At 48.4% G+C, this 14,634-nt stretch overlaps 1 protein-coding gene across 1 annotated transcript in view; it reads right to left on the reverse strand.

The window, feature by feature from the left end:
• Positions 1–14,634, reverse strand: part of LOC146208708 (uncharacterized) — a 44,522-nt gene that overhangs the window by 12,653 nt on the left and 17,235 nt on the right. Inside the window, exon 4 of the mRNA XM_084587312.1 lies at positions 13,974–14,057. Within this exon, the coding sequence (XP_084443438.1) occupies positions 13,974–14,057 (84 nt within the window). The remainder of the gene's footprint in view (positions 1–13,973; positions 14,058–14,634) is intronic.

Consider the following 14,634-nt stretch of genomic DNA (forward strand, 5'->3'; position numbering starts at 1 on the left):
AGCAAACGAAAAACGCTTAATATTCAAGGAACTAACCATGAACGGCTACCCAAAAAAATTTATCCGGAAAATCATTCGCCGCCAAAAACGCAACGACAGGCCCCGGGAAGAAAATAACCAGCAGCAAACAACTACATCTCAAAAGTACGTCACTGTCCCCTATGTCCGAGGCGCCAGCGAAACCATCGCCCGTATTCTAAGAAAAGAGGGAATTCGAGTGGCGCACAAGCCTTCAAACACTTTGGGGAGCCTGCTACCCTTCCCCAAAGATCGACCACCAAGAGAAAGAGCCCAAGGCATTGTCTACAAAATTCCCTGCGCCGACTGTGATGCTAGCTACATTGGCGAAACAAAAAACCTAAAAGAAAGAATTCGGCAACACAAGAACGATGTACGAAATTTTTCAAGAGAACGCAACCCCATAGCTGAACATTCAGAAGATTCCGACCACAGAATAAATTTCGAAGAAACGTTCATCTTGGAGACCGAGACCAATTACCGCAAAAGACGCCTCCTCGAGTCATGGCACATACAGTCTACCGCAAATAACATCAACCGGACAACAGGCAACCTCCCTGCTGTATACTTGCAAGGTCTTCGCTCTCTCCTGGCCACTTCACAGAAGAAAAGAAAAAAGTCGCCAGCGAGCACACCTGCACCTGCGGCACCCTCACTCGTCTAAACCCCCCTCCTTCCTTCTCATTCCTTTCACACACATTCCACCCCCTCCCCATTCTCCCCCCCCCACCTTCTTCTCCCCCTCGACCATTCCTTTACTTGCACGCAGCCCCGCGTCATGCACCCCTGAAGAAGGAGCCGAGCCGGCTCCGAAACGTCGGGTTTTATAAAATAAAAGTGTTGGTTGGAGAAATTTCAAGTCTTATTTAGTTATCAACCCAACCAGACAGTCAAATCTGTCGAAATGTTTAGCTTTCACGGTGCACCTGACACGGCTTTACGTATTTTCTCAGCAGCGTTGATTTCCTGGCCCGCCTAAATACATGCGTTTCTCATCGGCGTTTTAGTGAACGTGAGATTTCCTGATTGTGGCGTAGTATGACAAGACCGTTTTACTCTCTCAGAAATTGCTTCTATGGCCAATGTAAACAGATTAAGCAGCATTAAAAGTTGTAAAATGAATGGCTTTCAGTTATCCGGATTCCTTTACGTGCAAATCGAAAACTACATACATGGCCGTGTCCCCTCACACTCATCAGGTATCGAGGTCAGCTAGGTATCGGCCCCGCAAGTTCGTGGTACGCTGAGAAAGTAGACCACCTTAGCGAACGAGCCATCAGAGGGATTCATTTAACAATAGAACGCTCTTTTAGTGGTCGGTGGCTTATCTTACAACACATCACACTGTGTTTGTTTTTTTTTTTCGATTGTATTTAACAGTTTGACAGTATTAGACTATTGCCTTCAGATATTCAAGGCAGGTGCGGTCAATCGCATTGAACTTCCTGCGCTGAGAGAACGCTAGCAGGAAATTTAATTTTTTTGTCTTTTCACAACCTCCGCAGCATGTCGGGAGAAAGGCATGTATAGTATAATATTTTCTAAATCAATTATATGTAGCAGCTCCGACGTATTCAACAAGATCATTGTCGTATATGTAAAAATGATGCTGAGGTGGTATTACTCAATTGGCTTATATTATGATTAAGTTTGATAGTCTTAAGGCCGGGTTCAGTGAGCTATTGTAGCGTAATTGTGCAGGAAGTCCTGGAAGTATATGTGTGTTTGCTATTCCAACCATAAATAGGATCCTACTTTTGTCTTGCTTGTTTATTTTTCTCCTTTTACAGCGCTCGTTGCGAGGTTGAAACTGGAATGTCATTTGCTATTATTCTACTTTGAATCAAACTACCAAAAAAGCAGGTGCAGCATCTTTTTCATTTTACATGAACGCTGACCATAACAACTACCACTATTACGTCGCCACGGCTACGCGGCTCGGCGATATTTGATCTTGGACGCGCAGTACAGGCGCAATTCCCGTCTTCGAAGTCGCCTTAAAAAGTGCCTAACGAAGGTGTTCCTAGCGCATGGTGAAATCACGCGCACGGCATTTTCGAGTATATAACAGAAATACCATGCGCCGGATGGTTTAAAAAAAAAAAAAAAAAAACACGCACGCCCTGCCGAGAACGGCCCTTTTATTTTTCAAGATTTCCCGGTCAAACAATACTCCTTGCGATTACTCAACGCAGCTCAAAGCTCTCAAAGCCACACCGCAAAACGACGGGTAGGAACAGGCTCAAAAATGCCTCGCAGAACGGAAACGACTGCGTCGCTCAGTTGCCTCGGCATTCCGCTGTTTCGGTACTCCGCCGCGGGCGGCGCTGTTCCACCGAGGCGACGGTGGCGCCATACAACGGGCGCCCGGTCTCTATAGGGCAGATTGTTAGGTCTACTTTGGTTTTTGTTTCTGTTAATGATTTTTTTAACGCATTCCATAACGATGCTTCTCAAATTTAGTTGGTTGATTATTTTCAAGAAATTTTATCCAGAGACGTTCAAGTGCTATTGTAAAATGCACTTCTCGAGATTGTCAATTGGTGCAAAAATATTGTGCATGGAAAGTAACGTACAGAAACCTGGGCTTTACGGGTTACTAGAAACCCGAAGCATATATTGCTTAGTTTTGAAAATTCTTTAGTCAAGGATGTTGAGCCCTAAAGGTATTTCCATATTACAATTACTAATAGACTTTTCTAGTCCAGTCACATAATCGATACCTGCTGTTGTTCATTAAGGAACTGAAGATAAACTTAAAACGGTTTCGACGGAAGCCCGATCACTTGCTTTGTATAATGAAACAAGGTGGTCTGAAAGGCTAAGGCTCTTTAATTTGAAGCAAAGGAGTAAAACTGCGCAAAAGACAAGGGACTGAAAGAACACGCAGGCACAAACAAGGCCAAGTCTTGCTTGCCGCCTGCGGGTTCCTTCAATCCTGTGTATTTAGCGCAGTTTTACCTGCTTGCTTTTCTTTAATTCATTTATTCGGGTAAAGCTCAAATATGCCGTGGAAATTGATACCATCACAATAACAATCCTAATTCATTGCAAGCGGGTACTGAGAAGGGCTATTCACTTTATAATCAAGTAGAAATAGCTAGATCCCCCTCAACTGTGATGACACAAAGCTCTGCGCCTCTACTAAAATCTCGTAGAAAGCTTGACAGGTCGAATTTCTCTCCCGACTTCTAGCAGGTAAGCAATCTACATATTCACGCAGTTGCATAAAGCAATCTAGAGCGTGACATAGCCAAAATAGTTCATTAATTCCAGCTTTTTCGCACAAGGAAGCATTCAAACATCGTTTTTTTTTTCATAGAACCTTCGTGGATTGTAACCAATAACCGAATCTAATACTTTATGAATGCAGTTAAAAAAAAAACTTATGCCAAGTTTTGTAGTTTGTATCGTGATTGTGTATTATTGGCCACGGTTTTTTGAAGATGTTTGCATGTTTTTGTGTGTTCGTTTTGGTATTTGGCAATGTATCTCATGCATCGTGCTAGCACGCAGAATTCGTATACTCTTCACTCCTGCTGGGGACGAAGTGACTTGCACTATTTTTAATTAAATAAATAGAGAGCAGCTGAGATACCGTCTCATCTCCAATGGATTCTTTATCCTATCTTGAGCAGCGGCATGAAACAAAGAGTGTAAAATAGTTACCTGATGCTCTTATTATCAAGATGACTAAGGTGCAATAATGTCGCTCACCTTTGATCTTCGCAAAGGTTCTTTGATCCAAAGAAACAAAACTCTCTGAAGATGTAAAACTTTTACCGAACCCAGCGATCAGCAAGCAAGCGCCTTGTTATCTAAAAAAAGCTTTAAAATGGGCTAGTTGCGCTTAAACGCAAAATACGAGCGCGCCAGACGCCTTTATATTGCCGCGAAACTTTCAAACAGTATTTGTTGTTTTTTAACATTCGCCGGCATACAGGCTTATCACTCTGATTCCGGATCGCGTATCAGTTCTGTATTCTTTGTTTCTTATTGCTCGATGTCGCGAGTCACACCTTTATTAGTTTCGTTGTAGCGCAAGATGCACCGAGATCTGTCTCGAAGGTTCCGGCCACTCGGGTGTCTTTCCACAATGTTCCAGCCCGTGCTGGTAGCTGTTTGCGACGTTATCTAGATTGTTCTGTGCACCCTTTAAATTGAGCGTTGACGAGTGTGACGGGCATTCTTTGTTCGACGATCGACGAGCACGTTTGTTTCTATCGCCGCCGCCGAGTTGCTTAGTTCTTTTGAGGGCGCAAGTCAGCCCAAATAAACAGTTTCTTTAGTGCAATCATCGACCCCTTCATTTTTATCGTCGACCTCGTCACCACTACGTGACATCTGGTGGAGGTGCTGCCTCTGATCCTTCAAGCGAAGATCCCAGCCTTGTTCCTGTCGCCCTGGAAAACCAGCCTACAGGTCACCGATCCAGCCGCCGACTCCAAGGCCTACAACCCGAACACGGTCTGCTGCCTGACCCCCTTAGATCTCGGAAGGCATCGACGCTGACAATGGCCCAGCCTACAGCACCGGTTGTTTTCGTCCAACCCCGTGAGCCCCCCTGCTCCCATGGACGACCGGATGAAGATGCGGGAGATTGGATGGACCTTTTCGACCGTGTGGCAGATTTCAACGGCTGGAACGACGCTGCGAAACTCAGCCAGGTCTACTTTGTTCTTCAAGGACATGCCCGAATTTGGTTTGAAAATCACGAGACTTCTTTCAAGGATTGGGATATATTCAAAGCACAGTTCTTGATGGCCTTTACAAGTTCTGTCCGAAAAGAAAGAGCTCAGGCCCTCCTACAATCAAGAATTCAACTACCAAACGAGCCCGTCCTGGTCTACGTAGAAGAGATGAAACGCCTGTTTCGCCGCGCCGACCCTAACATGACCGAAGGTGAGAGAGTGAAATTCCTAATGCGAGGAGTTAAAGAGTCGCTTTTTGCGGGGCTTGTCCGAAACCCGCTGAAAACTGTGGAAGAATTTGAAAGTGAAGCATCGACCATCGAGAAGACGTTGGACACCCGGATGCGCCACTACGAGCGACCACTTCAGCCGGACTGCTCAATCCACTACCCCAGCGCATCTACAAGCGGAGAGAACCTCCGGGACCTCATCCGGGAGATCGTGCGAGAGGAGCTCCGCCGACTGATGCCATCATCGCAACAACCGCAGGTGGCGACGCTCGCGGACGTCGTCCGTGAAGAAGTCCAGCCGGCGCTGGGCGTTCCTCAAGCGACGGCTGTGACTGTTCCAGCACACGAGGCAACAGCGATGAACTACGCTGGTGCATTACGTCGCCCTCCGCTCCGACGTGATGACTTTCCGAGCCCTCGCCGCTACCGTCCTGTTCCTGAAAACCGCCCCTTGGCCCCCGCCCGCCAAGCCTACCAACGACCAACAAGCCCCAGGAAGTGCGACGCCTGGAGGACTGCAAACAACCGGCCATTATGCTTCCACTGCGGTGAGGCCGGCCACATTCTGCGGCACTGCCCGTACCGACGAATCGGTCTCCGCGGATTTGCAGTCGACGCTCCACGACCACGCCCAGGTGAACGACCGCAAGAAATCGACAACTATCTGCGTAGCGGTGAGATTGCGCCACCAAGCCGTCGATTCAGGTCTCCATCGCCGTACAGGGCCCGATTTGCGTCGCCAGGACGTAACTATGATGGTAGTGTGCGCGGAAGGTCCCCAAGCCCCCGTAGGGGAAACTAAAGGCAGCAACCTTTGGAGGTGAGGTTGCTCAACGGCGAAAAGACGAAGATCCTCCGCCGCCGACGACCACTAACGACGACGCAACCATTTCATCGCCGCTCCACACGACGACATCGAAAACAGGACCAGAGTTCAAGCAGACACCGCCGTCCAGCGAAGTAACCACGGTATGCCCCGGCCATGACCTGAAGAAACGACGGAGCCGAGATCGGACACTAAGGCCCACGTGCAATGCGAGGACGCGAACAAGTGACCTTGAAGTTGATATCGACGGTCGCAGAGTCACTGCCCTTGTACACACCGGAGCTGACTATTCAGTCATCAGTGGACTGTTAGCCTCCCATCTCAGGAAAGTTACAACCGCTTGGGATGGCCCGCTGATTCGCACTGCAGGTGGCAACCTGATTACTCCATCGGGACGATGCACTGCAAGAATAACCGTAAATAGGCGAACTTACCCCACCAGCTTTGTGGTCTTGCAGCAGTGCTCCCGCGACGTGATTTTAGGCATGGACTTCCTAAATGAACATAGGGCTATCATCGACCTGCGATCCAAGCTCATTAAGCTCTCTGCAGACAAAGCCATTCCTGCTACGACGACGTCGATGCAACACATCGCTCTAAACGTCCTCGATGAAGAATTGACCGTCCCGCCCCGATCAAGCATCGCAGTATGCGTAGGTAACGCAAACATCGAAACCACTGAAGGCATCGTCGAAGGAAATATCCAATTGCTCTTAGAACGAGGTGTCGGCATCGCAAAAGGCATCGCGAAATTCCGGAGAGGTCAAGCTCAGGTGCTAGTAACAAACTTCACCGAAGAATACCGGCATCTCAACAAGGGCACGACGATCGCTTTTCTCGACGAATTAGCCGACCTCAAAGATGTATTCGCCCTCCACGACCAAACGCTGGAAGACGCACCGGACCAATTCCGTCAGCCCAAATTTGACATCAACCCGGCATTGACCCACAGCAGGAAAGACCTGATTCTCAGTCTTCTTCGAAGCTACGGGGAGTGCTTCTCGTCATCATCGAAGGTACGACAAACACCACTGGCCAAGCACCGCATTATAACGGACGAACATGCCCGACCTCTGCGCCAAAGCCCTTATCGTGTATCGCCGCGAGAACGCCAGGCCATTCGCGATTAAGTTGAGGAAATGTTGCGTGATGACGTAATCCAGCCCTCGAACAGCCCCTGGGCGGCACCAGTCGTTTTGGTCAAGAAGAAAGACAGCACACTTCGCTTCTGCGTTGATTACCGCCGCTTGAATAGCATAACGAAGAAGGATGTCTACCCGCTTCCCCGCATCGACTACACTCTCGACCGACTCTGCAATGCAAGGTACTTCTCATCGATGGACCTGAAGAGCGGATATTGGCAAATTGAGGTCGACGAAAGAGATCGCGAGAAGACCGCATTCATCACACCGGACGGCCTTTATGAGTTCAAGGTGATGCCATTTGGCCTCTGCTCCGCACCAGCCACGTTTCAACGAGTAATGGACACAGTCCTGGCAGGGTTGAAGGGGCAAATTTGTTTGGTATATTTGGACGACGTTGTTGTCTTCTCGTCAAACTTTGAAGACCACCTAAAACGACTACAGACAGTGTTGGAAGCCATCAAGTCCTCGGGACTAACGCTAAAAGCAGAGCAGTGTCACTTCGCCTACGAAGAACTCCGGTTCCTTGGTCACATCGTTAGCAAGGACGGTATTCGCCCAGACCCGGAGAAAACAGCTGCAATCGCACAATTCTCACCGCCTGCCGACAAGAAAGCTGTGCGCCGATTCCTTGGGCTGTGCGCTTATTATCGACGATTTGTCAGAAACTTTTCGCGGATCGCCGAACCGTTGACGCAGCTTACAAAGGCTGACGTACCTTTTAAATGGGAAGCACCGCAAGGAGAAGCCTTCGACGAACTCAAGCGCCGCCTGCAATGCCCTCCCGTACTTGGCCACTTTGATGAAAACGCCGAGACCGAAATTCACACCGACGCGAGCAGTGTGGGCCTAGGAGCCGTTCTCGTCCAGAAGAGTGCCGGACAGGAGAAAGTAATTGCCTACGCTAGCAGGTCACTCACAAAAGCCGAAGTCAATTACTCGACGACCGAGAAAGAGTGCCTTGCAATCATCTGGGCCACTTCTAAGTTTCGTCAATACCTATACGGCCGACCATTCAAGGTGGTAAGCGACCATCACGCGCTCTGCTGGCTGGCTAATTTGAAAGATCCTTCCGGCCGCCTTGCCAGATGGAGCCTACGACTTCAAGAATTTGACATTATTGTAGTCTATAAGTCGGGCCGAAAGCATTCCGACGCAGACTGCTTATCCCGCGCTCCCGTCGATGCTCCCCCGAAGGACGATGACGACGACGCCTTTTTGGGACCGGTAAGCGCCAGCAGTTTCGCAGAACAACAGCGATCAGACCCTGAGCTGAAAGCGCTAGCCGATTACTTGGAAGGAAAGACCGCTTCCCCTCCTGGTGTGTTCAGGCGACATTTATCATCCTTCACGTTAAGCAATGGCCTCCTCGTGAAGAACTTCGCACCCAACAAGACCGCGCAGCTTCTCGTAATGCCTAAAACCCTTCGGCAAGAAATTCTGCAGGCGTTGCACGATGAGCCCACAGCAGGCCACCTCGGATTTGCGCGCACGTTGCGTCGAATCCAAGAGAAGTATTACTGGCCGCGACTGCCTGCCGAAGTTGCCCACTACGTGAAGACGTGTCGTGAGTGCCAACGACTTAAGACGCCACCGATCAGACCAGCAGGACTACTAAACCCGATTCCGCCCCCAATCTTGCCCTTTCAGCAAATTGGGATGGATCTCCTCGGCCCCTTTCCATCTTCGTCTATGGGTAACAAGTGGATCATCGTGGCCACTGACTACCTTACCCGTTACGCCGAAGCAAGAGCACTACCAAATGGTACCGCGGCAGAAGTCGCCAAATTTTTTGTCGAACAAATTTTCTTGCGACACGGCGCCCCAGAAGTGCTCATCACGGACAGGGGAACAGCGTTTACGGCAGAGTTGACGCAAGCCATCCTGGAATACAGTCACACAAGCCATCGACGAACAACTGCGTACCATCCCCAGACCAATGGCCTCACGGAGCGCCTGAACAAAACGATCGCGGACATGATCGCTATGTACGTCGACGCTGAACACAAGACCTGGGACACCATCTTGCCGTACGTGATCTTCGCGTATAACACGGCAGTCCAGGAGACGACCAGAGCGACCCCGTTTAAGCTTGTGTACGGCAGGGAGCCCACGACGACGCTCGACGCAATGCTGCCGCACGTAACCAGCGAAGACAACCTTGACGTCGCCGCCTACCTGCAGCGTGCGGAGGAAGCCCGACGACTCGCACGGCTGCGTTTTAAAGACCAACAGCGCACCGACAGACGACGATACAATTTATGACGACGCCACGCAGAGTACAATCCAGGAGACCAAGTGTGGGTTTGGACACCAATTCGCCGTCGCGGATTAAGTGAAAAGTTGTTGCGTCGATACTTTGGGCCATACAAAATCATTCGCCGCGTCGGACCACTGGACTATGAAGTCATTCCCGACGGAACGTCAGCATCACAAAGGCGACGCGCACGCCCAGAAATTGTACATGTTGTACGACTGAAGCCATATTACGCGCGTTAAAAAATCCGTGGTAGTGTTTATGTTTAAATTTCTTTGTTTTGGAACATCGAGGCGATGTTTTTTTTTTAAGGGGGGAGTAATGCCGCGAAACTTTCAAACAGTATTTGTTGTTTTTTAACATTCGCCGGCATGCAGGCTTATCACTCTGATTCCGGATCGCGTATCAGTTCTGTATTCTTTGTTTCTTATTGCTCGATGTCGCGAGTCACACCTTTATTAGTTTCGTTGTAGCGCAAGATGCACCGAGATCTGTCTCGAAGGTTCCGGCCACTCGGGTGTCTTTCCACAATGTTCCAGCCCGTGCTGGTAGCTGTTTGCGACGTTATCTAGATTGTTCTGTGCACCCGTTAAATTGAGCGTTGACGAGTGTGACGGGCATTCTTTGTTCGACGATCGACGAGCACGTTTGTTTCTATCGCCGCCGCCGAGTTGCTTAGTTCTTTTGCGGGCGCAAGTCAGCCCAAATAAACAGTTTCTTTAGTGCAATCATCGACCCCTTCATTTTTATCGTCGACCTCGTCACTACTACGTGACAATATTGCCAGTCTTTAGATTGAAGCTGTTATATATAGGCTAGAAGGCAGTCTAGAAAACCACTTATTTCGATTTTACATATGCTCAATTGCAGCAAAGGTCCTCTTCAAGAATTCGCCTGGGTCATGTGGAAGGCTGCACTATCGTTGCCGTTTTTTTTGGGGGGGGGGGAGGGGGGGGGCGGTGGCGGAGGGTTCATGAAGTACAGCGCCACTGTGCTGAACGCCATGTGGGTCTCTGAAACAAACTGACATCTTTTTTGTGTGTTTTCCCGCTTAGGACGCCAAACTTGGAGCCCAAACAAATAAGACACATAATGATATGCGCTAGAACTGCTGACCTTTCAGTGCATCTGGTAAGTGATATTTCTTTGTCGTTTGGGATGTTCTAAATGGGGATAATGAAGCTTCGATTTGTCTGTGAACATTAGTTGCGGCGAAATCGCCAACTTCGTAACGTAGACACTTCGTTGCTCTCTTTGTATTATCCCTACAACTTGGCAGGTGTGTAGTCTTGGTTGGTTGGTTTGAATAGATGAGATATAATCGATAAAAGCCAAATGCTAAAAACGTGTGTGTGCTTTGCAGTAGGAATTCCATGTAGCTTCTCATCCATCAGCCAATCCATACGCTGATTTGTACGTTAAACACCATATGCATCTTCATTCCCTACATCACATTTGGTAACATGTTTGCATTCAGCAATTATTTGCCATTTGCTGTCTACCACGATCATCAGAGGGCAAGTGGTATTCAAGTTTCTACCTAGCAGCTGTCTCTGAATGTGCACAAAAATACTAACATCTGAATTGGTCTTCCAACCGTGCCATTACAGCATCCGCTTTAAAGGCAAAAACGAATTATGTCTCATCTGGAGCAAAACCAAGCTTTGGTTGCCTAGAGGAACTGTTATAATTACGAGCGTATACCCTTCAGAAGCCATGAGCAGCGCCCAAGAGAAGATCAGTTCAGTTCAGTCGTGTCCGACTCTTCGTGACCCTATGGACCATGTCACGCCACGCTTTCCGGTCTCTCATTATCTTCTTAACATCACATAGCTTCATCTGCAATGCCTCGAGAATGCCATCTAACCATCGCGTTCGCTGCCTACCCGTTCTCCGGCGACCCTCAACCTTTCCCAACATTAAATCTTTCTCCAGCGACTCCTCTCTTCTCATCAGATGACCAAAGTAGCTGAGCTTTAACTTTAGAATTTGACCCTCCAATGAGCAGTCAGGGTTTATGGTCGACAATATCGACTGATTTGATCTTCTGGCAGTCCAAGGAACTCTTAAGAGTCTTCGCCAGCACCACAATTCAAACGCGTCAATTCTTCGGCGGTCAGCCTTTTTCACAGTCCAACTCTCGCATCCATACATCACAACTGGAAAGACCATAACACGGATTATACGGATCTTGGTTGGCAGACTAATGTCTCTGCTCTTTACTAGGCGGTCAAGGCTAACCATTGCTCTCTTTCCCAGAAGCAGGCGTCTCCTAATTTCATGGCTGCAGTCTCCTTCCGAGGTAATCTTGGCGCCCAAGAACAGAAAATCTGTCACAGCTTCCACTTCTTGTCCATTGATGCTCCAGGACTTGATAGGGCAAGACGCCATGATCTTCGTCTTTTTAATGTTCAGTTTAAGCCCAAACTTCTCACTCTCTTCTTGTACGCGCATCAGAAGTCTCTTGAGTTCCACTTCACTTTCTGCCATTAAAGTGGTATCATCCGCATATCTAAGGTTGTTGATACGTTTTCCAGCAATCTTCACTCCAGCTGAAGACTCGTCCAGACCGGCCTTCCTCATGATGCACTCTGCATATAGGTTAAATAGGCAGGGCGACAGTATGCAGCCTTGCCTCACCCCTTTCTCAATCGGAAACCAATCAGTAAGACCATGCCCAGTTCTGACTGTGGCCTCTTGCCCTTCATAAAGGTTCCTGAGGAGACAGATGAGGTGAATTGGAACTCCCATCTCTTGGAGAGCTTGCCACAATCTGCTGTGATCTACGCAGTCAAACGCTTTCGCATAATCAATAAAGCAGAAGTAGATGGGTTTCTGGAACTCTCTTGCTTTTTCCATGATCCAGCGAAGGTTGGCAATTTGGTCTCCAGTTCCTCTGCCCTTGCGAAACCCAGCTTGCACGTCCGGAAGCTCCCGATCCACATACTGCTGCAGCCTACCTTGCAGGATTTTTAACACAAGAGAAGATAGATTCCAGTATATAAATTCGGACTGAACCAAGAGTACACGGGTATCCCCAAAGTGTTACAGAAAGCTCCTGTAACGAAAAGGAAGGAACTGAAATAAAACAATTTGGGGAAATTTGATAAAATAGGAATAGAACCTGGGTCTACTGTTTGTGAGATGGACACGAAGACTTCTTTTTCCAAGTGAATAAAGGCGGGCCTAGTGAGCGCGCAATGTAGTCCCAGCTTTGACAGTGTAAACGCAATAGCAAATATACGTATGATAGTGGAAAGAGGTGGACGCAGGAAACCATTTCCGTTCCTATGTGGATAGTGCCAGCTAGAACAATGCGCATATATTTAGAAAGGAAGGGCTCTAATGTTACACTAACCGGCTTCTTCCATCCGTCGCTTCCTCTCCTGCCCAAAACACTTCCACACTAAAGAGAAGACTCAAGAAGTGGCTAACATTGGCGGAACATTTCCTCGAGAGAATGAACAGCACAAGTAGAACGTTATGGAACTGAACAGAGGTTGTACAGCGGCGGTAAAACTGTGGTAGGCATTCGGCTACACGTTTCCCTGCGGGAAATTCATTGCGCTGAACACAGAGCCGCGCTTACATAGGAGACAACTGCTGGAATCACGGTACATCCACAATTCGCGGAGGAACGTTGACCAGTCCCTAACATTCCTCTGCCCAATTTACATCAACAGACTGTGTTCAGTCTAAGCGCGAGGTTGGAAAGCCAGCCTTAAACATGCCCGCATTCACAACTGATGCAAGAACCGAGCAGCTTCCTATACACCGGGCATTACAAGATTTTGTTTTTAGCCACCGTTTCCCTCTATCTCAAATTATATCAGGTGTGGTGCCCGCATACAGCCAGCAGTGTCTGAAATGATCGCGAGAAATATTTTGACACCGAGAGCAAGGATGGTTTTAAAGATACTTTTAAGTGTAAACGCGTTTACCCTCTCTGCAGCACACACGTAAAACATCGATATTAGTAAATTACTATAGGGCAAACGATCGGGGTGGCGCTGTGGTTACGGCGCTCGACTACTGTTCCCAAGGACGCGGGATCGAATGCCGGCCTCGGCGGCAGCTTTTCGGTGCAGGCAAAAAGCAAGGCGCCCGTGGGCTGTGTGATGTCAGCGCACGTTAGATAACCCCAGGTTGTCTAAATTTCCGGAGTCCTCCACTACGGCGTCTCCGTAGCCTGAATTGCTTTGGGACATAAAACCCCGCAAACAAACCCAAACCACCGTTTGATGCAAATCAAGATAACGCCAGTCTCCGGATTGGCTTTCTTGTGGGCTTTGACGCCCCAAAGCAACTCAGGCTATGAGAGACGCCGTAGCGGAGGACTCCGGAAATTTCGACCACCTGGGGTTCTTTAACGTGCACTGACATCGCACAGCACACGGGCGCCTTGCTTTTCGCCTCCACTGAAAAGCGGCCGCCGAGGCCGGGAATTTATCGCGCGTCCTTGGGAGCAGTAGTCGAGCAACGTAAACACTGCGCCACCCCGGCGGGGTACCAGTCTCCTGAGTGCAAACACTTTTTTATTTTATTGACTTAGGTAATGGCTAGCACAGAGTTTGTATTCGAAAGACAAAATAGGTTCTTGTTGCGAAAGATATATAAAAAACAGTTAGGTTGTATATCGTGAAAAAATATTTAAAAAAAAATGCACTTCCTGTTCGAGACAGTGGATATTATTATACTAAGTAAAGCGATTTCCACTCTTAGAAATGAACAAAATTATACACAGGTTAGTAAAACATGTGGCCAATAAGAGGCAGTAATATTTTTAAACAATATAATAGTTTTACTTACGATTTCCGAGATGAGGCATGGATATCACCACACAACTTTCTCCGTCGAAGTAATACGTATGGCCGATGAAAAACTGGCCAGGTTCTGCAGCGAGTAAAACAAATACACCGAAATTGTATATCGCAGGAAATATATGAACTGGTGCTTATGAGCAAACGCAATAGCATAAAATGCCCCGTTCTCCAAAACATCCCGTGTAGGTGCCTGCGTTGTGAGCGAAAAATTGCGGCCATGGCTCCCTCATGTGGTTGCTGCAGCTTGCGTGGCCGAGACATAAACATCGATGGGAAGCGTAAAGTAAGGATACAGCATGATATAGAATTGGAGAGGGGCTGTGAAATCTCATGCTGATTTGAGGTGGGACTGTGGGAATGAAATGTACCTTCATGGCCTGTTGGTTACCGAAGGATGCACCCTTATTTTCGGTCGTGATGGCACGTTTGCACAGCTTGGCTTAATTGGGGCATTATATTCAGGTCGCTCTAACCGCAGCCGTGGCCTAGTGGTTAGAGCGCCCGTCTCGGCTGCGGGAGGTGGTTAGTTCGAAACCCACCGCCGGACACCCACCGGTAAAAATGGGTACAAGCGTCCCCCGGCCTAGCGCTCGGCTTTTCCAGGGGTGTGCTCCCTTAGAGCCTCAGGCTCTAAGGGAGCACTTCAG

This window comes from Amblyomma maculatum, chromosome 1, assembly GCF_055883805.1.
Source record: "Amblyomma maculatum isolate TAMU_Amacu chromosome 1, ASM5588380v1, whole genome shotgun sequence".
Taxonomy (NCBI): Eukaryota; Metazoa; Arthropoda; class Arachnida; order Ixodida; family Ixodidae; genus Amblyomma; species Amblyomma maculatum.